The sequence below is a fragment of the Eulemur rufifrons genome, chromosome 11, assembly GCF_041146395.1.
Source record: "Eulemur rufifrons isolate Redbay chromosome 11, OSU_ERuf_1, whole genome shotgun sequence".
Classification (NCBI taxonomy): domain Eukaryota; kingdom Metazoa; phylum Chordata; class Mammalia; order Primates; family Lemuridae; genus Eulemur; species Eulemur rufifrons.
Window position 1 is genome coordinate 12,913,411 of NC_090993.1, and position 22,358 is coordinate 12,935,768.

Sequence of the window (22,358 nt, forward strand, 5' to 3'; positions counted from 1 at the left end):
CGTCCCTGCCACAAGCCCCACTGCCGTGGGCGCCGGGAGCACCAGCCACCGGGGACCCAAGCAGAGGCCGCAGCACCGAAGATCACTGCATGGACTTCCGACCGGGAATCCGTGTTCTTCCACCTTTCTTTCTCACAGTCCCAAGACGCAAACTTCACCTTCGAAGTAACCTGGGCCCCAGGCTCTTTCTCTTGACACCCGGGAACTGACTCTCTAGCTGCTGCAACAGCATCGCTGGGCTCACGAGACCCCAGGTAACTGCGGGGCCTCAGAATCTGGTTTGGCATTCGCTGGGCCTGCTGGCGGCCGGCGTCTTACCTGCTCTCCCAGGTACTCAACGTCCAAGGCCAACTGCAGCCGGATTTTGTCGTCATCGCTCATGCCGCCGCTGGGACCGACGGGGTTGGTGGCAGCGGTTTTTCTGGCTTGTTTCAGCCGTTTCAGGCTCTCTTCCATTTTCTTCACGGAGTTGAGCACGTCCGACACGGTTTCATAGTACCTGGAGCGTAAGACGCGTTTATGGGTGAAACAGACATTCGTGGGTAACGCTAAACAGAGTAACTGGCTTTGCAGATCCAAAAGGAGGTTTTTAAGATAAAAATGAATTTCCAATAAAAATTCAGCCATGGTAAACACTTAATGTTTCTTAAGATTGTAAGAAAAACAGGGTCTTAGGCCTCCAGCATAGCACTCCCAGAAATTAAGAAATATGCGCATGGATTTTGTTTAAAATTTTAATTTCTAACACTAAGAGAAAATCATAGGCCAGTTTGTCTTTCATGTGTTGAGGGTGGACAGCCGTAGCTCATTCCTAAAATCAAGTAACAAGTTCATTTCCAATCAGTTCCAGGAACTTCATCTTTTAAAGTGTGCAAATATTTCAGAATTTTAAATAAAACTCATTTCCTTCGAAATATTCTCAATATAATTTTCCAATTATAAATGAATTATATTTTAAAACTTTCTCTACAGGCTAGGTACTTGGCATTTGGAAATACATTTGCCCATAAAAACAGTATTATATGCATCATTGTTACATTCTAAATTAACCCACAAATGGCTACTTAACACTTCGGTAAATGAAATAAAATAATATCACAAAATTAATCATTATTAATAATTAAACAAAATCAATAATAAAATTGAATAATAATCGCTTTGATGTAACTCAACACTGGCATTTGGGAAAAAGTAGATTTAATTAGAAATGAAGAGACACTCCAGGGTTTTAGAGGTTTTAGAAACTGGTTCTTTGTCCGCTGTAATTACACTTTAAAATGAATGTTTCTCTCCCTTGATTACAAAGGTCTCACCCACATGAGCCCTTTCAGTATCTGGCACGATTAGAGCCATTTGGGCTGACGGAGCCTGAGCAGAGACAGGAGTCCCGGAGAAACGTGGCTGGACTTGGGCGCACGGTGCCTGCAGCAAAGGCAGGCGGGCCCTGGTGACACAGGGCCACTGAGGACAGGCCCAGTGCGGCTGCAGCCCAGGGACAGGAAGTGGCCCCAGGGGCTGTCCGTGTGGGCGTGGGCGGGGCGGGGTGGGATGGGGGGGAGTGGACCAAGGACCACCCTCTGATTTGTCCAGTGACGAAACGCTGGACATTCTCACTGCCTTCTGCCTTCACCTCCTCCGGGCAAGGCCCCCACGGCCCCCACTTTGCCTACCTGTGCGTGCTCTCCGACAGCGCAACCTCTAGCCACTGCTGGACTGTTGCTTGTCGGAGCTTGTCCTTGTGTCTGCTCTGGAGCTGGTGAAATGGCTTCAGAGCACTGTCCACATAAGAGGAAGCCGAGGTTGGGACCTCCTGGAATAATGTTGGTAGGGGTTAAAGAGGCACAGAAAAGACACAGTAAGTTCCCCAAACCTCAAGTTCAGAAGGAGACCCCTGACGTTCCAGTTTTGAGACGTGTACCACGTCCATCGCTCCCCCAAAGTAACGCAGCTGTCTGCACATCTGCAGAGCGTTTCCTGGACAGCAGGAGGCAGCCAGGAAGGGCAAGCCCAGGACGGAGGCTGGAGCCGGCTGGATTCCAGTGCAGGGCCGCCATCAACAGCGCAGTCCCCTGGGGAGGCCTGCGTGGCCGCCTCGCTCTACCTTAGGTCATCAGGTACCGGATTCTCATGGGGAGCCACAACCTGGATCCCTCGAGCGTGCAGTTTGCAGCGGGGTTTGTGCTCCTATGAGGGCCTGATGCCGCGCTGATCTGGGGGGTGATGCGAGCGATGGGGAGAAGCTGTGGGTGCAGGTGGGGCTTTGCTTGCTGCCTCTTGCCGCCTGCTGTGCAGCCCGGGTTGGGGGTGGGGACTGCAGGCCTAGGGCACTGGTTCCCATAACTGCAGGTCCACAGTAATCACCTGGCGATCTCATTAAATTCAAGTTCTAACTGGGGGGTGGGGAGGTGGAGTGGAAGGGTTGAGTTCTGAGATTTATGCTTTCCTGGCAAGTGCCCACCCGCCAGGTGAAGCTACCCCTCGGGTGGACAGACGGCCCCTTGAGAAGCGAGCACCAGGTGCGTAGTTCAGCCTTTCTCAGCTCTGGTCTCTCCACCTGTAAGGACACCAGCCCCCACCTCATAAGAGGAGTCCGGAGAGTGCGTGCAAAGTGTCCGGCAGTGTCTGGCCCGCAGTGCAAACTCTCAGTGCATAAATTACTCTTACAGCCTACTGAATAGAAAGCGAACGTTGGTAGATTACTAAAAAAATAAAAATTAAAACAATAACGTATTTGGCAAAACGGGTCTTTCTCTCCCTCCCACTTGCAAGTGGGAGCTTCAAGTCAGAGCAGAAAGAGCAAATAAAACACCGCACGGTGTTTGCATATAGCCTAGGCGCACCCTCTAGCACACCCGAGTCACCTCGAGGTTGCGTGTAATACCCAGAACAATGCAAATGCTCTGTAAACAGTTGTTACACTGTATTTGTTATTTGTATTATTTTTTATTGTTGTGTTGCTATTTTCTGGGTTTTTTTTTTATATTTTGGATCTGCCTTTGGCTAAATCTGCGGATGTGGGACTCGGGGACACCGAGGGCAGCCGTACTTCCCGTAACGGTACGAAGGGAAGGAGGTGTGAAGTTGGGAATACAAGATGTGAAGACAAAAAAGCACAGGACTTAAATGTGTTATTAAAATGCTTTCTTTTTTTTTTTTTTTTTAAATGTGTCATTCCTTAAAGCCAGAAGAATCCAGAAAGAGGCCATCCTGCGCAAGTCCGGCTACTGCAGTTACGCTCCCCCAGCGCCTGGCCACCCACCTGCAGACCCTCCCTCTCTTCGTGAACACGAGTCCCAGAACGGGAGGGGATCAAGCCTGTCTCAGGCCGGCCCTGAATCCCATCGCTCCCGCCCTCCCTCTCCGGCTTTTCTGACATATGTTTTCCCGCCTCTAAATCCTTCCCAGTGAATGGCGCTGACCTTATTGGTTCTCCGGTAGAGCCTGGGAACGTCCAGGGCACCTTTCAGGTAGCTGAAGCACGAGTCACTTAGGTCCTGGACGATCTTGCTGCTCAGGGCGGGCTTGCAGGCGGACAGAGCCCCCTGGGAGTCCTCGAGGGCTGCTGTTGAGATGCAAAGATCGGATTTAATCGTTCGATTCAGGCCCAGATGTAAATTTCGTTTTAAATAATGTCATCATATTTAGAGCTTGTACTATAATAAATCAAATCAAATTAACAGAATTAAAACAAAAGTCTTATTTAGGGAAGTTATAGTCACAGAACAGAATATAGAAACAACCAAGGATTTACAACTAGAGAAGAAAATGTGAATTTAAATATATCCTACAGTCTCTGAATTTTATTTTACATTATTCAAAGATTTGCTGAGGCTAAAGATTCATTTTTACCTGAGATAGAAGAAAAATTCTTAAAGCCAATCATTTCAAGTTTTGGCCTGATTGTTTCCAAGAGTTCTGGAAGCTGAAATAAATATGCACTTTATATATTCAGTTACTTTTTATAAATCAAAGGAAGAGGCAATTCTATATGCATCTACAAACTCTAGAATATTGTTAATGAATGGTGAACCTAAAATCAGAACTTCCAATAATTTTCATCGAATGAAAGCAACAGTCTTAACGCTTTCACTGTGAAAGATTTCAACAACACGAGAAGCCAGACAGTGTACGGCTGTTCACAGACACAGAATCAGCAAAAACATCCTCTACACTGTCGCTCTCCATGACACAAAAACAGCTCACAGTGAAGACCACATTCTTGCTCAAAACACACCACTGTTTTTATTCAAAACAGTGTTTATTCAGCCACCACCAAACGGTTCTACTTGAGGAAAGCAGACTTGTGTGGCAGAGGACTTGGCCACAAAATTCACCCCACCGGGCCGGGCACGGTGGCTCACGCCTGTAATCCTAGCACTCTGGGAGGCCGAGGCGGGTGGATTGCTCAAGGTCAGGAGTTCGAGACCAGCCTGAGCGAGACCCCGTCTCTACTAAAAATAGAAAGACATTATATGGACAACTAAAAATCTATATAGAAAAAATTAGCCGGGCATAGTGGCGCATGCCTGTAGTCCCGGCTACTCGGGAGGCTGAGACAGGAGGATCACTTGAGCCCAGGAGTTTGAGGTTGCTGTGAGCTAAGCTGAAGCCACGGCACTCACTCTAGCCTGGGCAACAAAGTGAGACTCTGTCTCAACAAAAAAAAAAAAAAAAAAAAATTCACCCCACCAAGTTCTCTTAACGTTAAAAGCAAAAAACATATGGGACCTACACAGAGAAAACAGAGGAAAATGATTTAATATTTTAGCACTTTTTAAGTATAGCTGATGAATGAAAGTGAACAGAAAATACCTGGGTAAATGAATTAAAAATAACGAAAACCCAGCCCACTAGAGATCGTGCCTGAGCGGAGTAGGTGGAGGTAATAAAAACACATAAGTGGAGCCTGACTTTGCCCTGAGCCGTCCGAGCACACGGAACAGGAGGCCGGGAGAGGGGACTACAACACAGCACGCACTGCGGGCAAGCGGGGGACAGCGCACGCTTAGAACCTTATGAGGAGGTGATCTGTCAGGGACAGGTGGAGAAACAACTGGAGGGGGAGATGAATGAGATGTTCCCTCTTGGGGTACCCGTGGGCCCCACGATTCCAAGCCCTATAAAGCCAACTGGCGTCTGCCTTTTGCACATGCTCCTCTGTGAAAACACTGAGCCCAGCACCTGGAATTCTCTGGCTCACCTGCTCCTGAAGCCTGTCCAGGTCTGCGACCGCGTACACGAGCTGAGTGCTGGAAATGGCAACCGCAGGCTTCGTTTCTGCAGGGCTGCCCCCTTGCTCTTCCGTGTTGCCCTGGCTAAGGGAAGGGTCTTTGCTGCCAGTTACCAAAGGTTTTTTGATCTCCTTGGCACTTTCACTAGAAATGGGCCTGAGTGAGAGCTGAAAAAGGATTTCACCGATTAAGTATTTTTACACTAGCAAGATACATGAGTGTATATATTAATCTCTCTCTCTATATATATATATGGCAACAACGCACCATAAAATGCTAGCTATCTGCAAAGCACTCAGTAAAAATTTATTAATGCAAGAACACCCTATGTTATCTCTGCAGGCAGGTGTGAAGAACTAAGAGTCAAACAAGGACAAACTGTGACCCCGTGTGCGTTTACTCTTCCTGAACTCATGTCTAATTTCTAGTGACACAAAGTAAAAAATAAATAATTCAGTCCCAAACCATAGTAAAATGAATTTCTGGAACATGATAGGTTTTAAAAAATTAACTAACTATATTGGGTAAATAACTTACAAAATTACTTAATAAATTCATAATTATAATTAATAAGGATAAAAATATCAAAACCAAACCTTACTACGCTTTCGAGTAATACAAAGTGTTTTTTGCGCGATGTATTGTTTGCAAAGGAAAACCAAAGAGACACACGCTAGCATCAAAAAAAGAATGGGATAATGAATATTCAAGGCAAAGGGATTTATTAGAGAGAAAATGAGCAGACTTGCTGGCTAGCAAGAATGCACAACTTAGCAGGCACAGGCCTAACTGAAGAATCGTGCTAGCCCCTCACGTCCTGGGAATCTTCAGAAACGGCAGTGGGCCGGGGCGGGTCTGCTGAGACCCTTCTGAGCAAAGGGCCGGCAGGAGGGAGAGAGGAACTAGCTGCACTGAACTCCCACATCTGTAGGGGCTTCAGCCCACAAATAAACCCTCCTAACAGCCACTGTAGAAGCTGTTCCCATTTCCAGATGAAGAATCCGAGACTCAGCTTAATTTCTCTAAGTCCACGGAGTTAGAAAGTTGAAGAGCCAAGGTGTGACTCTGCCTGACTCCAGAGCCTATGACCTTCCCACTAAAATTCACTGCAAGACGACGACCGGGTTCCTCTCCGACTCCATAACAAAGATTTTATTCTTTTCAACGTGTGCCATCTTCATGTTGTCTTTTTTTTTTTTTTTTTTTAAAGGACATCTCTCTTTTCCTACTGCTCACACTGTGATGACCAGTTTACATGAGTGTCTGTCACGGAGAGTGACTGTCCCAGAGGCAGGACAGCACTGCAGACCAAGGCTAGCAAGGCCGGTGCTCAGCACCGCACGGCACCGACGCCCCTGTAGATCAAGGATTTCTGGCTTTATGTGTAATAATAAATCAACAGGGCTATGTGGACATTTCATATATTTGACTATTTGAAAAAGGAAAAAGTAGGATATTCCAAAAAAGGAATGATTAATTAGTTTTACTACCTTTTAATCTCAATGAGATTTTTTAAACTTCCACATATTAAGTATTAAAATACACAAACTTCAATTTCTAATCATTTTCACTACAGTAAGCATCTTTGTTTTCCTCTGCAGGCACCGCAAAGATTCAGGCTTTGAGACGGGCACGTGGCCTCGTCAGGGTGGTGCTTGCCAACAAGGGTGACCCTGCGTTTGCGACGCAGACTCCCCTGAAGGCCTGAAACGCAACCCGGAGGCAGAGCCGGACACTGTCGGGAGAAATCAGCCTACTGCCTGCTGAGTTGACCTTCCATGACCACACGGCATGTTTGAAAATCTCATTCCGGTACTCAGCTTGCCGTACCTTTCATTTTACCAGCCCTTACCTCGCTGACGAACACGGAGTACCGCGCCACAATCTGCAGCGTGAGTCTCCACAGACGATGCACCAGCAGTGGCAGAAACATCTCATCCGCCCAACACCTGCAAAGGCTGCTCCACGTTCTGTGAGAGGCCAACAGGCAGTATGGACTTCCAGCTAGAGCAAAAACAGGTTTAAGGAATTCCAGTCAATTATGGCTGTAATATAGTGTTAGAATTTTTAACATGTGACTCAAAGGTGACTCTGGAGACTGCCACTCGGTCTGCAAAGCTCTGGTGGCGCCCACGGATGACCAGTGGCCACAATCCATGTTCTCCACGCGTTTGATGCCATGCATTTTAGAATGTTACATGCTATCTTTTAGGCGTTTGGATAAATACCAAACATACACAGCATTCAGAAACAAATTTTTTTTAGAGAAATTCAAAAGTCTCAAGAAATAATGTTTTAGTGGGTACTTTACACCAAACAGACAAACACGAGCGGGAGTGGCAGTGACTCGCAAGAGTTTAAACATTAGTTTCAAATGTGTTCTATTTCATGTGTCTGCCTCTCTGTTCCTCTACCTCAACACACTGACTACTGATCTAGAGGAAGTTAACTGCATACAAACATTTTTGGCAAAGGCAGATGAAAACTAACTCTGAAGCTAAAACACTGCAGTTCAGATTGCAGGGCACGTAGCTGCGTGCAAAGAGAGCGGAGATTTGAGGAACCTAGGACCTGTGTGGCTATAGGAATGACAGCCACACGGTATTTCTGTGGTCGCTAGGAACACAACATAATGCAGAAATTAATGAGGCTGGCAGCATATGCAAATACGTTCTGGTAGGTCTGCGTAGCCACCACTGTGACCTGCCCAGGCTGAGGGCCGCGGCCCTGGCATGGGAGGCCCTGGCACGGGAAGCCCAGGGCACATGCCCCAGCTGAGTCATTCTCAGCGAGAGGCAGGAACGTGCTGACCATTACCATGTAGACCAGCACGTCTGCACGAGAGGAAGGCAGATCACAGCCAGTGTGATACAAAAAACAGCTATTGCTTAAGTACACTAGAGGCTATATCCTTTGACTGTTATTAATAGATTCAGGAATGAAAATAAGGTCTGTTCCCTATATTCTTAAAGCATCCTTTTTATCATCTCTGTGAAGCAAGGTCTGTGAAACAAAAAAACATTTGGTTTCTTTTTACCTCATAAAAAAAAGAAGTGAAACTAAGTGTTTTTAAGGTCCAATTTACTGCATGATAGGAAAAGGTGAAAGTAACCTCGGGGTATTAAGATAGAGATGACCTGGCCAGGTGCAGTGGCCCATGTCTGTAATCCTAGCAGTCTGGGAGGCTGAGGCAGGAGGATCGCTTGAGGTCAGAAGTTCGAGACCAGCCTGAGCAAGAGCGAGAGCCCACCCCCCCCCACCCCCCCGTCTCTACTAAAAATAGAAAAAATTAGCCGGGCATGGTGGCGCATGCCTGTAGTCCCAGCTACTAGGGAAGTTGAGGAAGGAGGATTGCTTAAACCCAGGAGTTTGAGGTTGCTGTGAGCTAGGCTGACGCCACGGCATTTTATCCTGGATGACAGAGCAAGACTCTGTCAAAAAAAAAAAAAAAAAAAGCTCTAGATGACTTGGCGAGCTTAACAAACTCAATTAGTGACATCTTTCCATTTATCACTTTAAGGAGGTTACCTGGGGCGTCTTCCAGTGCATCTGTAAGTGCTGCTTCTAAGGACCCCGCTATTTCTCTAAATCTGGGATAAAAACAAGAACACAAATTAGTGCTTCTGACTCTGCCTCATGCCTTTCCCTGTCCACTCTCCTAACAGTTCTTTCCTCCCCTCGACTGCGGGTAAGTCCAGCCTTGGAATGCCTACTCTTCCAGGCTGTTTTTTTTTCACTCAATAAGAAATCGTGACTAAACCACTGTTATGTAAGGTTTCGGTTATTTGCAGCTGGTCTGAATCATAACCAAGCCCATATTTATCAAACTAAACAAACTGCCACATAATTCTTCATTAAGAAGGTGTTCGTGGTAAGTTCCACCTGGTATAACCATCGAATCACTTCAAGGCCATAAAACTCAGGTTTCTCGAATCCTTCTACATTAACACCCCGGCAGGAAAGGAAATGGCCCAAACTGAGACAGCTGTGTTCTGCACCTGCGTTTGCAGCTGGAGAAACATCGCTGGCAGCGGCCGGTTCCCACTAGGACTCATTGCTTGGTGCTCTTCTAATCTCCGCTGACTCTCTGTCCTGCTTTCCTGGGACCTGCCCTGTTGGTCACTACTGCTCCATGGCTTCCTAGGTGGGCCTGCTTGTCTCCCTGATGACAGCCGGCCCACCTGGCACCCCAGATCATCCTGTCACAGACGTCGGTTTTAATAACAGATATGGGTATGTTTTTGTGACTTTGTGAAATGTAACTGTTTTATATATTTATTTTTTTGACTAGCTGCGTCCGTAGGCATTCTGTTTTCTAACTACATAACTCTTCCGTTTCATACCTCTGTCCCAGCACAGTTTCCGTCACCTGCTAGCTCCTTTGCTAGCAACAAATTCTCACACACGCTTATGATCAGTTTATCCAGTTGATAATCTTGGTCTTCTGATAGTACAAAGGTGCTTTTAAAAAGCAGTTCAGAGATCGAGCAAAAGGCGATTGAAGAGTAAAAGGAACGGCATTCCAGATAAAAGCAGCAGCCCTACGCAACACGGCTGAGTGCCCAAGACACCCAGCGACCCCGGGCCATCATGGCTGGCTTCCTGTAGCTGTCCTGTCTGCACCACGGAAGGAAAGGGACTCTTTAATTGCCAGTGCAGCTTACAAAAGGCTTCTCTCTCCAAGCTGCAGTTGAGCGGCACAGAAGGAACGAGTGACAGATGGAAAGTGAGACAAGCGGGCACTGGGGACTGGCCCAGGGGCAGCAGCAGGAGGGAACAGTGACACTGAGCACAGTGACAGGGGGAAGGAACTGCTCTGCAGCTGGGCAGCAAACCGGCAAACCAGTTCAACCTCCAACTCTGCCTTTTTTCAAAATCTCTACAAAATACAGAGCCTCCATAACACAGGAAAGGCCTGACAGCTGGCACGCACTGTTTACAGCACGAAAAAGCTGGAAGCATCCTCAAGAGCCAAAAGCGAGGGGATGGTTATGTAAATCGTGGTGCATTCAGTGGACCGGGATGCGGCATTAAAGCAGAAAGCTTGGCGCGATAAAGCGATAAGGAAAAGCAAGTACTATTTAGTATTAGGCAAAGACATAGAATATGAAGTTACACGTACATTTATGATAATTCTGATAAGCACACAAATGAAAAAATACAAAAAAATGCAGCAGAACCTTGATATCTGTGCCTTTCACACAGACGTTCTGCCTGTCTGTGTGTAAGTGCAAAGACACAAGAAATTAAAATCGCCTAAGTCACTTGACGTAGTTGTGCCTCGTTGGCCAGGAGCCCGGGACCAGCCCCTGTGTCACTTTGCTGTGCAATAATTCTAGGAGTAAAGCAATAAATCGCACTTCTTAGAAAATGGCAAAAAGTGAGAGAGAACACTTTGGTGAAATCTGAAAAGCCATGCTGTGGTTTTCACGCGCACACAGAATGCCATTCTACTCTCAGTAGGATGTATGCATGGAAGCCAACCCCAAATACTAACATTTGCAAATTCTTAAATTTGGGTTTGGGGGAGGTCTCTAGATATATTCCTCCATGAACAACACAGGTCTACAATAACATAAAAGTACTTACAAAAACTAACAATGGCAATAATAATAGCGGGTGCTGGTTTTTTCTCTGCTCAGACGTGTCAGAAACGTTGTCAGGCATGTCCGTCTGCACGGTGGACGTGCACGTTGGAGGAGGGAACAGGGACAGGGAAGCGAAGGGCCACCTGGACCTCAGTACCACACAGATCCCGCATCACGCGGGGATCTATCCTGTTCAGCACAGACTGGACATAACACACACAGCACACACGTGCAAACGTTCTGGGAGTACATCATATTCTAGAAAGAGTTCAATAAAAAACAAACACACGCACACAACAGACTAGAACTTAGCCTTCTGCATTTAAAGGGCCTACCTGAAGCTTCCAGGTGGCCACTGATCCACGATAATTGGAGGCTGTTTTAGTCACATTTGCATCTATTTTCTTCCTATGAGAAACTAAGCCCTCACCCTACTTTCCAATACGCCCATAGGGCAGACGAAATGTAGGCACAGTGGGGTCTCAGGGATAGCGAGGGACACCAGGGGTGTTCAGGAGAACGGTGGTGTTGGTGTGGCCGCTCTTCCTGAAGACGACCGGGATGTGCGTATGGAGTCAGATCCAGGGGCAGGAATCTGTCACTGACATGTGTCACGGTGGTATTTCTTCTTAGACAAATGTCAAACGTCACTGTCTTCAGGTTTACTTTAAATGACCCCGAAGAGAATCTGATGACAATGCAACTCTGCCCTTAACCATGTTTGCGGAACTTCTTGTCACCCCTCCGAGTAAACAATCCAACACGATAAAAATCAATAGAAAAGTTCTACAAAGTCTTACTTGAATTTATTTTTAGATGGAAAAACAGATGTACTAAAAACAAGTCCCATACTTCATAACTCAAATACAATATTGAAAAATTTCATAAATTTTAAAATAAAACAGTTCAAAACAAAAGTTAATCAACCCTTTGACTACTTAAAGCTAAAATCTGGTGAACATAAAAAAGCCTTTCAGGGAACTGGCTGAGTGTCAACATGGTTTAAGGCCCAACCAGCAGCTCTGAGAGGACGCGGAGTGAGGGGACACACAGCCGGGGGGAGGCTGTGCTGTCACCGTGGGGCCCAGCCCGGCAGAGCCAGGTGCGTGGGCTGGAAACAGGAGGCGCAGCGGTGGCGTGGCAGTGTGGGGTGACCGAGCGTGGGTCACGGGGTCTTAGGAAAAGGACTAAGAAAGAGGAGTCTGGAGGCAGCAGGCAGAGGAGTATGTCTGTGATGTGATGACATTTGGAAACTAAGCAATCTAACTGCAAACCTGGGCTGTGAGGGGGATGGGGAAGTGTAAACACCCTCTAGCACAGTCTTACTCTATGAAACGATGCTTCGCTATTTTAAATCCTGCCCAGGAATCAAAGGGGCTTCTTGCCCCAGCTTGATCCCCATTGTCATACAACAACTAGTTCCAGTGCAGCCCATGGATATCTTAGGTGAGCAAATCCTTAATGTCTCACTGAATGACAACAGAGATGACGATGTGACCTTGGAAAATGAAGCATAAACCCCGCCCTGGATGCGAAAGGCACCACGCTGCTTCCCTGAGTGCTGGGAGTTCATTACCAGCAGATGAGCACACACACTCTCAATCATCTCAAGCAATTACCATCAAGGTCCCCAATTCTCGGTGTCTTTCCCTCTCCGTAATTATTCTTCAGAACTCGGGGGGCAGGGGGGTGGGGGGCAAGACTGCATCATCATTAATGAAAGCCTTCAGCAATTTAAATTCTGTCATTCTTCAAAGAGCATTTCAAGTCCATTCTACGGAGGAACTTACCACGACCTCATTCAAGAGAATCTGCAAAAATGGCTATTATCATCTATTTTCAAGTGCAATATATGTTGTTCAGGCTTTATCTTAAATTTCCCCAAGTATCTTATAGAATCACTAATTGACACAGGTGATGTTATCATGGAACATGGAAGAAAAATGTCACTATTTTCCAGAAAAGACAGAGCAAATGTCACAAAGATTATAAGGGGAGCTAAAAAAATAAAGAGGATTCTCATAACCTGATATACGGAATCAGCTGCAAAGAAAACTCAAAGCTACGCTTCTCCTCGCTGCCTCTGGGGGAGAAATATCGCAGAGAACAAAAACAACAGACGTGGGCTAGACCCATTCTTTGAGGCAGATGATGAAACAGGGAGAAGGGAACAAAGGAACTGCCACAGAACTCCTACTTTCTCTCTCTCGTCACAGTGAACGAGGACACAGCGTGTGGGAAGAGGCTGGGCCTGGAGTCAGCTCATTCCCAGTCTGGTGTTTGAGCTCCCAATTACCAAAAAATACAACTTACCTTTCCATCATGCCAGCCAGACTTTGGCAACCATACTACTTCTTGTACATTTCCACTTTCAATTTTGTCACCCAAAGGATCATATGATGATCACAGAGAGGGAGTTACTAATTGGAGACAACATCCTTAAGTGGCATTCAAATTCTGCTTTAGAAGGGTGGAGGTGCGGGTGAATAAATGACTAACCTTATTTGAAAATAAACGGGCAAGTTCCACTTGTTATTGAAGCTATGATAGGCGGGATGTGCTCTTAATCTTTTTATACTGGCCTGTGATCCACATTGCTGTTCAAATCTTCTTACAAAATCCATACTTATGGTATATTTCTAAAATAAGAACAAACACGCAGAATTGTCATTGTCAGCAAACTAACCCCAGAATTTGGAGCATATGCTGAAAACTAATCAAGATAAAGAAGATCAACACACAGAAACACAGTTTCTAGAGTTAACAGGGACGTTACAAGTTACACCTTCCTTCTAGTGTCCCCATTTAAAGATGAGGTAGTGATGCCCAAAGTGGTTCTGTGACGTGCTCAAGGTCTCACGTAGCCAAGCCCACCTGAAACCCAGGTGTGCTAAGTCCGGTGCTCTCTAATGACAGTGCTCTTGTTCTAGGGCAACTTTCACCCAGTCCACTGGAATTGGAGTAGACAGCAGACTAAATGGTGTAACTCATTGTCCTCTCCAGGAGGAGGAGGAGGAGGAGGAGGAGGAGGAGGAGGAGGAGGAGGGGGAGAAAATTTCAAAAAGGAAAGAAAGAGAGAGAGAGAGAGAGAGAGAGAGAAAGAGGATCAAACCACGTGAGTAATCACATCACTGTTGCAGATGAGCAGCAGGAAGACTGGCAGGGAGATCCAGCAACACCATGAAGGTGGCAGCTGACACTCGCCTGGCACTCAGCGTCCACACGCGGCACTTACAATTGCAGTCTTTTAATTTAACCCACAAAACTACCTTAGAAGGTAACTACTATTATTATCGTCCTCCATTTTACAGATGACGTTTGCTCTCCTGTTTAGGCTCAGAGAGAACCTGCCCAAAAGACAAAGCTAGGAGTCGGGAGCCAGGCAGGCAGCTGAGCCAAACTGCAGGGGCACATCCTCCTGTGGGCACTCTGCTCCCCGAGCCCCTGGGCTCCGTGCACAGCACGGCTGGACTTTGGCTGGACTTCTCCATTAAAAGGGGCTCAATCCCAGGTCGTCAAACCATTAACCTAAATATGCTCAAGTCTATGTTTAGACAGGAATTTTAGTGCAGTAAAAACTACAGGTTTTAAATTTCTTTTAGACTCCTCTTGAGCAACATTATGGTAGCCCCTGAGGGTGGTCGAGGTGTGTTTAGTTGAGACAAAGAGAGGGATTATTCCTTCCTTCGAGATAAAACTGTACCTCTGCAGGTAGCAGACGCTAAAGGGATACAAACATATTTTCCTCTTCACGAGAAACACCTGGACATTAAGGCTTAAAGCTGAAAGTATTTCTGGAGAGAAACTTGAAACTGCACCTGCAAATGTTAAGTATTGGTCTAAAACTCTACAGCCAAAGTTCTATCAGAAAAGTTCATTTCTGGAAACATTTCCTGAGCCTAACATTATCAACACAATTCTCTAAAGAGTACAGTAAAAGGTAAAGCATCTTGAATTGCTAGCACTGAAAACTATTATTTCACTCTGCTTATGGCATCTCATTTTAAAAGCCCTCCACTTTAAAATGACAAAAGTTGTTGTAACATTTATTGGAAACGACACAATCCTATTAGTCAATGTATTATAACATGAGACAATTAGCCGAGAGAACAGGAAGTGTATTTCTGAGACAACGGGCTCTGACATTGTTTACTTCCCTGTTTTGAAGTCCCCTAGGTCCAGGCTATCCACATTTACCTCGTGCCTCTCTGTACTTTAATAAGCAAACTAACTGGGCAGATTACAAAAAACAATTAAAATGAAAATTATGATAATTAAAATTGGAAAGTCAAAGTACAGGTGGAAAAGAGTTCACACCCAACTGGAGAAGGAATTATTGAACTAGAAGATTGAGAAGTTATCCAGAATGTAGTAAAGACAGGTCTAATCAACAGTTCTAGAAGGGGACTACAGAGGAAGAAAAGTACAATTGAAGAGATAATGGATAAAAATATTCTAGAACTGTTGAAAGACACCAATTCTCAGATTCAGAAAACCAACAAATCCCAAGTATAATAATAAAAAGAAGTTAATGCTAGACATCTCATCGTGGACCTTAGCACATCAAAGTCACAGAGATCTTAAAAGCAGCCAGAGGAAAAAGACATTAACCACAAAGGAAAAACAACTAGATTAACAGGTACTCACAACAGAGGTCAAAAGACAAAGCTCAGAGTACTGAGAATTCTACACCCAGCAAAATGACTTTTCAAACGTAAAAGCATTACAGCTATCCTCAGACGAACACAAACTGAGAGTCTATTATTAAAAAAATCAAGTTTATCATCAACAAAGTTTTACTAAAAAGTCTTTTGACAGATGAATTTCATGAAGAAGGAAAGGGATCCCAGGAGGGTGGGCTGACACCATGGAGGAATAATGAGCAACAGAAACGACGGCATGTGGGGCAGTTCTCAAGGATGCTGACTCAACAATACAAAATAGTATCTAATTTTTAGGATAAAATAATCAAAGTAGAAGGAACAGCCTGGAAGCAGTAACACGTGCGATGAGGAGGGAAGACTGGCCCCACAGTCTTGAGTTCTTCCAGGGGGGGCTCGGCAACGTCTATGGACTTCGGATTCTGCTCAGTAACCACCACGGTCACTTCACACATACAGACACGAAGGCATAACTTCTACATCAGTAAAGCGAAAACACAGACTAAGGAGGAAAACAATCCCCAAAAGTCTAAAACACAAAGAAGGCGAAAGAGGAAGAGCAGAGGAAAAGACGGGAGGAAGGAAAAGAGGGAAGAAAACTGGGACAAATACGAAGTACCAAGACAGACCCAAATGCACCCATAATTACTGTCATTGTATATTTAATAAACTACCTAATTAACAGACAAAGATTGTCTCGTTGAATAAGAAAACCAAAAACCAAAGTCCGGGAAGGAGAGGGAAGCGAGGCACGCAGAGGCCGGGCAGAGTGGTCAGCAGGAGGGCGGGGCTGGGATCTGCCACCTGCCTCCATCTTAGCCACGACACCAGGTGCTGCCTTTAAAAATGACACAACGGGAAACAGACTCAGGAATTCACTTTTGAAATCCGAACCATAAAATCTTGATAACATGGTTTTTTTTCTTTTTTAAAAGGAAATAAATATTAGGGCTTCCTAATTTTTTTAATTATAAAGAACATTTGGCCGGGTGCAGTGGCTCACGCCTGTAATCCCAGCACTCTGGGAGGCCGAGGCGGGAGGATCGCTCGAGGTCAGGAGTTCGAGACCAGCCTGAGCAAGAGCGAGACCCCATCTCTACTAAAAATAGAAATTATCTGGACAACTAAAAATATATAGAAAAAAAATTAGCCAGGCATGGTGGCACGTGCCTGTAGTCCCAGCTATTTGGGAGGCTGAGGCAGGAGGATCGCTTAAGCCCAGGAGTTTGAGGTTGCTGTGAGCTAGGCTGATGCCACGGCACTCTAGCCCGGGCAACAGAGCGAGACTCTGTCTCAAAGAAAAAAAAAAGTTTATATAGTACATTTTAAAATCCAATCCGTGCTTTTTGTTTTCCTTTAAAATTATACAGTAGAGATGTACAATAACTTTTCATGGGAAACAACTCCAAAAACACTGGCTTTTAATGGCCCTTAGGACATTTTTAAGAAAGTTAGGAAATAAAGTACATATCATCCAGTCCCAACTGCATCTAGACTGAATTACACTTCACATTCTAAAACGAACATGTGCTTATTCTTAAAACTATCATAGACCTGGGTAAAACAACGTGTGTGTCTTAAGGTAAATGTTCACTTCACAAGTCAAATTTTTATTTTTGATAAACCACAGAACCAAGACTGTGTAGGAGAGAATGTGATTTTTCTAAACTCTCAGGTTAACATCTTCAAGAGTCCAGACGACGGGGGAAAAGTTACCTCGTGAAACGCGTCGGGGTTCCCGGGATTGAAAAGAGAGGGCAGCTTCTCTTCTAATCCTTGCACTATCTCTGGCCAGACAGAATTCACCAAAAAGTCATACCCAGGAACAGTATTGACCTTCTCACTGTAAGATAAGAGCAAAATTTCAGTAAAGTAGACCATAATCTTCTATTTACAAAGAGCATTTCCACTGTGGTGCTTCTACTAAAAGGTCTTCAGCCTGAAACTTATTTTGACCTTTTTTTAAAGACAGTTAGTTGGTTTCTAGACTCAAATTTCTATTTTACTCCTTGCTCCGAGTCTCTCCTCGAGCCTCACACACGTCCTGGGTCCCAACCCCGATACCTAGTGCCAAGGATAAGGCAAAACCCTACATACAATCTCCTGGGTGCCATTTCTCCCTCTAAAATAGACCACCACCTTCTGTGCTCTTATCTTGGGAAAAAAGTACAATCGTCTAAGAAACTCAATCTTCACATCCAACCTGAACACCACCAAAGCCTACAACAGTATAAATGTATCCATTACGAACAGCTTTGTGCTTATTAAGTTATCTCTAAGATTACTTTCAGTTCTAAAATTCTATGGCTGTTTCAAGTAAAATCTTGATTACAAATCTTGATACAAAAAACTGGTAACAGATTAATGTGTTGTGCTTGCCTGATTTGTTTGTTTGTTTGTTTGTTTAGCACTGGACTTTGGCTTCCTAATTCACAAACTCGGATGAAAGGCAGCACGAGATAAAAGCATGCACTCCAGAGCCAGTGTACCTGGGTTCAAACCTTGGAGCCTGGGCAAATCATTTAACATCTCTGTGCTTTGGTTTTTTCATCTCTGAAATGGGAATGATCATAGCACCAATCTTACAGAGTCATTGTAAGGATTAACATTTGTAAAGCATTTAGGATAGTACCTAGCAAATAGTAAACATCCTATGTTAATAATGGTTACATACTAAGTAAATACAGAAACAAGGCAGATTCCTTAAGTTTCTCACGAACTTAAGGACATGTAAACATCTTCTAGGCAAACACCATCACACTCATTTGCCCACATTGATGGTTGTGTATTGAATATTATGATCTATTTAAGTTAACTTTTTAAAAATGGTAAACAATTTTATGTATGGTCTTATTTTAGCTTTGAAATGGGGAGTCTGTCATATCAAATTGGGACTTAACATTCTGGTAAGTATCAAAATAAACCAAAAAAAAGTTTTCATAATTTTCCTGCTTAGCAAAAATTATCAACACAGATAGGTTATCAAGGAAGCTTTGCTTGACTGTCCAGGAAGATCTGATCATAATTTCACCTAAGCATTGATAAAAAAATTTATGGGTGGGGGTAGAAGAGGGCTGAGGAAGGGAAAGGAGATGCCTGCTTCCTCCATATCCAATTCCACATAGTGTATATATGCTTTCCATCACAAGAGCGAGCTCTGTTAAGGTATCTGAAGAAGGAAAGAACAAAATTGAGGTCATTGGTTTTTTTTTTAAGAGGCAGGCTCTCACTCTTGTCACCCAGGCTGGAGCTCAGTGGCGCGACCATAGCTCACTGCAGCCTTGAACTCCTGGGCTCAGGCGATCCTCCCGCCTCAGTCTCCTGAGCAGCTGGGACTACAGGTGCACCACCACACCCTGCTAATTTTTTTTAGTTTTGTAAAGACAGGGTCTCACTATGTTGCCCAGGCAGGTCTCAAACTCCTGGCCTCAAGTGATTCTCCTACCTCAGCCTCCCAAAGTGCTGGGACTACAGGCGTCAAAATGAGAATTGTAAACTACAGAAACACATAATGCAATCCACATTCAACAACCAGATCTCCTTGTTCTCAAAGTTAATGTCTAATTAAAGCCACAAAAGGAAATTTAAAATCCTGTGAGATTAACATTGACACAGATGATCATCTGAAAAACCACGAGTGCTGCTGGCGTTGCCAGTTACAACGTTCACGAGGGGCTGGAAGCACGTGAAAACGAGCTAGCAAGGTCCAATTTAGATCCCGCTCATCTCAGGGGCTTCTACATGAATCCTGCCACACTGAGAACTGTGGAAAAGAACTTCTAAAGCTTTGAAATGACATTTCAGGACCAAGATTCGCCCTGCCAAATCTAATGACTGGTTGTTTCATAACTGTGGCTTCTTTAATTTATACCATGACTTCTACTAAATTCTCATCCCCAAATCCCACTAAATCCTCATGATTACTAAACAAAGAGGCAAAACTGGGCTTCATCTGATACATTACAGTGAAAACAGTGGGCACTTCAAAGGCCAAGCAGCAGTACTGATCACTCCAGGTTTTTGCAAAGATCAAAAATTCAAGACCAAATACATCGCTGGCTCCACGAAGACAGGGACCTCATTTGCCTTTCTATCAGTAAAAGTAGCCTAATTCTCCCTTTTGCAAGCACTGCCTGGGTAGCTGCTGTCTCCAGGACCCTGTGTCGAGAGGTGGGGAGATGCGGGCAGTGCCGCGGGTGGCCGTGCTGGAAGGTGGAAATCAGTCCTCCACAGGAGCAAAAGCAACACGGCCCAGAACCCAGAGGACACGACGAACGCTGACTGTTGGCATAAGGGATGGGTCTCTGAGCTGGAGCTTCGTGTGGAGCAACGGTGTCACAAGAAGGCAAAGGACACAGGAAGGTACTGTGCGCGGAGCACCTCGGGGCGCAGAGGGCAAGCTCCGCAGTGGAGCCACCTGGGTCAGGTCGCAAAGGGCCTTACACCCTGTGCCAAGGAGCCTGGATCATCCCCTGGGAGCACTGAGTAGCTCCTAAAGATTTATGAGAAGGTGCAGTCTGTGAAACTCAGAATTTGGGGTAAATGTGATGGGTCCGAGGGCTGGACTGAGAGGGGGAGGCTGGAAGCAGGGGGGCCAGGTGGGGAGGCTGTCACTCTGGACAGCAGATGGCAAGGCCTGGGCTGGGAAGTGGCAATGGTGAAAAGCAATGGGGTATTTAGGAAAGAGAAGTGGAAAGTCATGAAAAAAACTGAATAAAAGGGAAAATTGAAAATGATTTCACAATTAGTATAAAATTTATCAAATTAGACCGAATTGACATTTATAGACAGATTAGACATTAGCATCACAAAAGAAAAGCAATTTCGATTTCAAACTAGATTTCGGAAAAAGACAACGCAGAGAGCAAAAAGGACAGGCTTTGGATTCAGAAATGCAGTCCTTGGTCTTCGCTTCGAATCCGTGTCCCCATCCGTGAAACGAGGCTGATGGAACCTGCCTCGCAGCAGCGGGGGTGGGAACAGTGAAATACCAGGGCTCGTGACGGATCCAGTTCTCATGAGACATCGAGATCAGCCGTGTACTAGCAGTGAACAGGTGAGCTCCCTAAGACGGAAGCAGCGTCTAAGCAGGTCGTTTAAACTACCTTGAGATGGCTCCTCCAGTAACTTCCCGCAGCAGGCGGCAATGATGGGGAACGAACTCCAGGAGTTTATCATACAGGATCTGAAGGCCACCAGGATGAGACTCACCAAAGTGCTCTGCAATCACCTATTAAAAGGAATATCATTAAAAAAAAAACAAAAAACCAAAAACATTTAAAAAGGAAGTATGAACTATATCCTTCAGAGGAAAAAGAAAACTTTAAAAATATGCTTCCTCACACCTTCCTTCCCCATTGACATGTTTTCTAAATGGTGAGGTAGATAATAGGTCCCCTTCAGAACCAGCTCCTAGGATTAGGCTGACAGTTCTGAGCGTGGGGGACACACAGGCCTCAGTGACAAAGATTGACCTGATAAACCACACACGCAAATCTGCTTCCCTTTGAGTTTGAAAATCAAACAACACCTATTTAAAAAAGACTTAAAGCAGAGCATAGAATTCCCCACTACAGCTCTTCACTGTCTTCATCTTGGCTTTTTCTTCTACCATCATTCAGATGAAGGGAGGATTTGAAGGAAGAAAATATATTTTATTTATTATTTTATTTTTTGTGATCAAGTTGGGAGTCAAGAATGAATTGACAGGGTAAGTATACAATTTAAATAAAGTACGATGTGGCTATGGTTTATTTAATATGCCACTGAAACTTTAAATACTTGATTAATTTAGCACACCAGATTCAGTTCAGTGAAAAACAAAAGCATAAATCAGCGACTAAAATATTTTCACTTACTAATAAATAATGTAGTTATTTTTTTCACCCCATAGAGACAGCTGTGGAATACACAGCTGTGGAATACACAGCTATGGAATAGGTGAAGGACACTGGATAATACCCTTCACCTATTAGGATACAGAGGGAATTGAAGGATTATTTCTAGTAATCCTAACGAAGCCAATAAGATTACTGAAATTAATCCCTAAATTTCATTATCTTGGGTTTCAATTTTCCCCTTTGAAAAATAAAAGACCTTCACCCTGAAGTCCTGGTAAGTATAATTCTTGCACCTACTGGACAGAAAGAATATTCACGCTGACAGGCCCTGGAAGAAAGTCCCCAAACCCTGAGGACAGGCTCTGCGACTTCTATCAGTTTGAACCAGATGAAGCTGCTATGTTTGTATGTCAGAAAACCGCTGAGCACCAACATCTTTATATGGCACAACCTGTCCACGACCTGTCCTTGAGCAGAATATACTCACTTCCTGCATTTCACTACACTTTCACCATATGTTACTGTCTGTGTTTTAGCTGTATCCTGACAGGTGAAGGATGCTGGTAGCCACGTTCTGGAGTTCAGGTGTTACTCTGCTCATCTGCCCTAACAGTCCTTCGTCTTCGAATATTCCTCGTCTCTCCTTCCTGGCCCAGCAAACTTCTCCGTATTTTTCAAGACTTGGGCCAAATGGCACGTATTCCCTGGAGCCTGTGGCTGTGCCACTGTCCTCCCCACTCGCACACCTCGCCACGCTCCCAGCCCTCTCTCCATGTTCCTTGTTCACTGTCGTGTTGTCACTGTATAATTATTTTATTCCACCCATATGAACAGTGGTTCAAAAAAATTTTTTAACTTTATTGAGGTATAATTTACATACCATGAAATCGACCTAAAAACATTCTGACGCTACCTTTTTCCCAGTGAGACTCTCACCTCTGCTAAGTTAAGGTGACACTGAGCCACAGTGTCACTAGAACATACCAGAGCACACCCAATTCCTGCCATCCAATTGTAACCGACAGGGACCAACCCTTT

The 22,358-nt window shown here is 44.8% G+C and overlaps 1 protein-coding gene across 2 annotated transcripts in view; it reads right to left on the reverse strand.

Moving 5' to 3' along the window:
• COG2 (component of oligomeric golgi complex 2) overlaps positions 1-22,358 on the reverse strand; it is a 47,597-nt gene that overhangs the window by 1,928 nt on the left and 23,311 nt on the right. The window contains exons 8-17 of one of the 2 annotated variants that reach the window (XM_069484575.1): positions 20,586-20,710; positions 17,197-17,323; positions 13,319-13,458; positions 8,760-8,821; positions 7,084-7,235; positions 5,201-5,398; positions 3,850-3,922; positions 3,420-3,559; positions 1,671-1,810; positions 319-499 (exon numbers count right to left, since the gene is read on the reverse strand). In XM_069484575.1, coding sequence (XP_069340676.1) covers positions 319-499; positions 1,671-1,810; positions 3,420-3,559; positions 3,850-3,922; positions 5,201-5,398; positions 7,084-7,235; positions 8,760-8,821; positions 13,319-13,458; positions 17,197-17,323; positions 20,586-20,710 — 1,338 coding nt within the window. Of the gene's footprint in view, positions 1-318; positions 500-1,670; positions 1,811-3,419; positions 3,563-3,849; positions 3,923-5,200; positions 5,399-7,083; positions 7,236-8,759; positions 8,822-13,318; positions 13,459-17,196; positions 17,324-20,585; positions 20,711-22,358 lie in introns of both variants that reach the window. The other variant, XM_069484574.1, reaches the window with a different exon arrangement.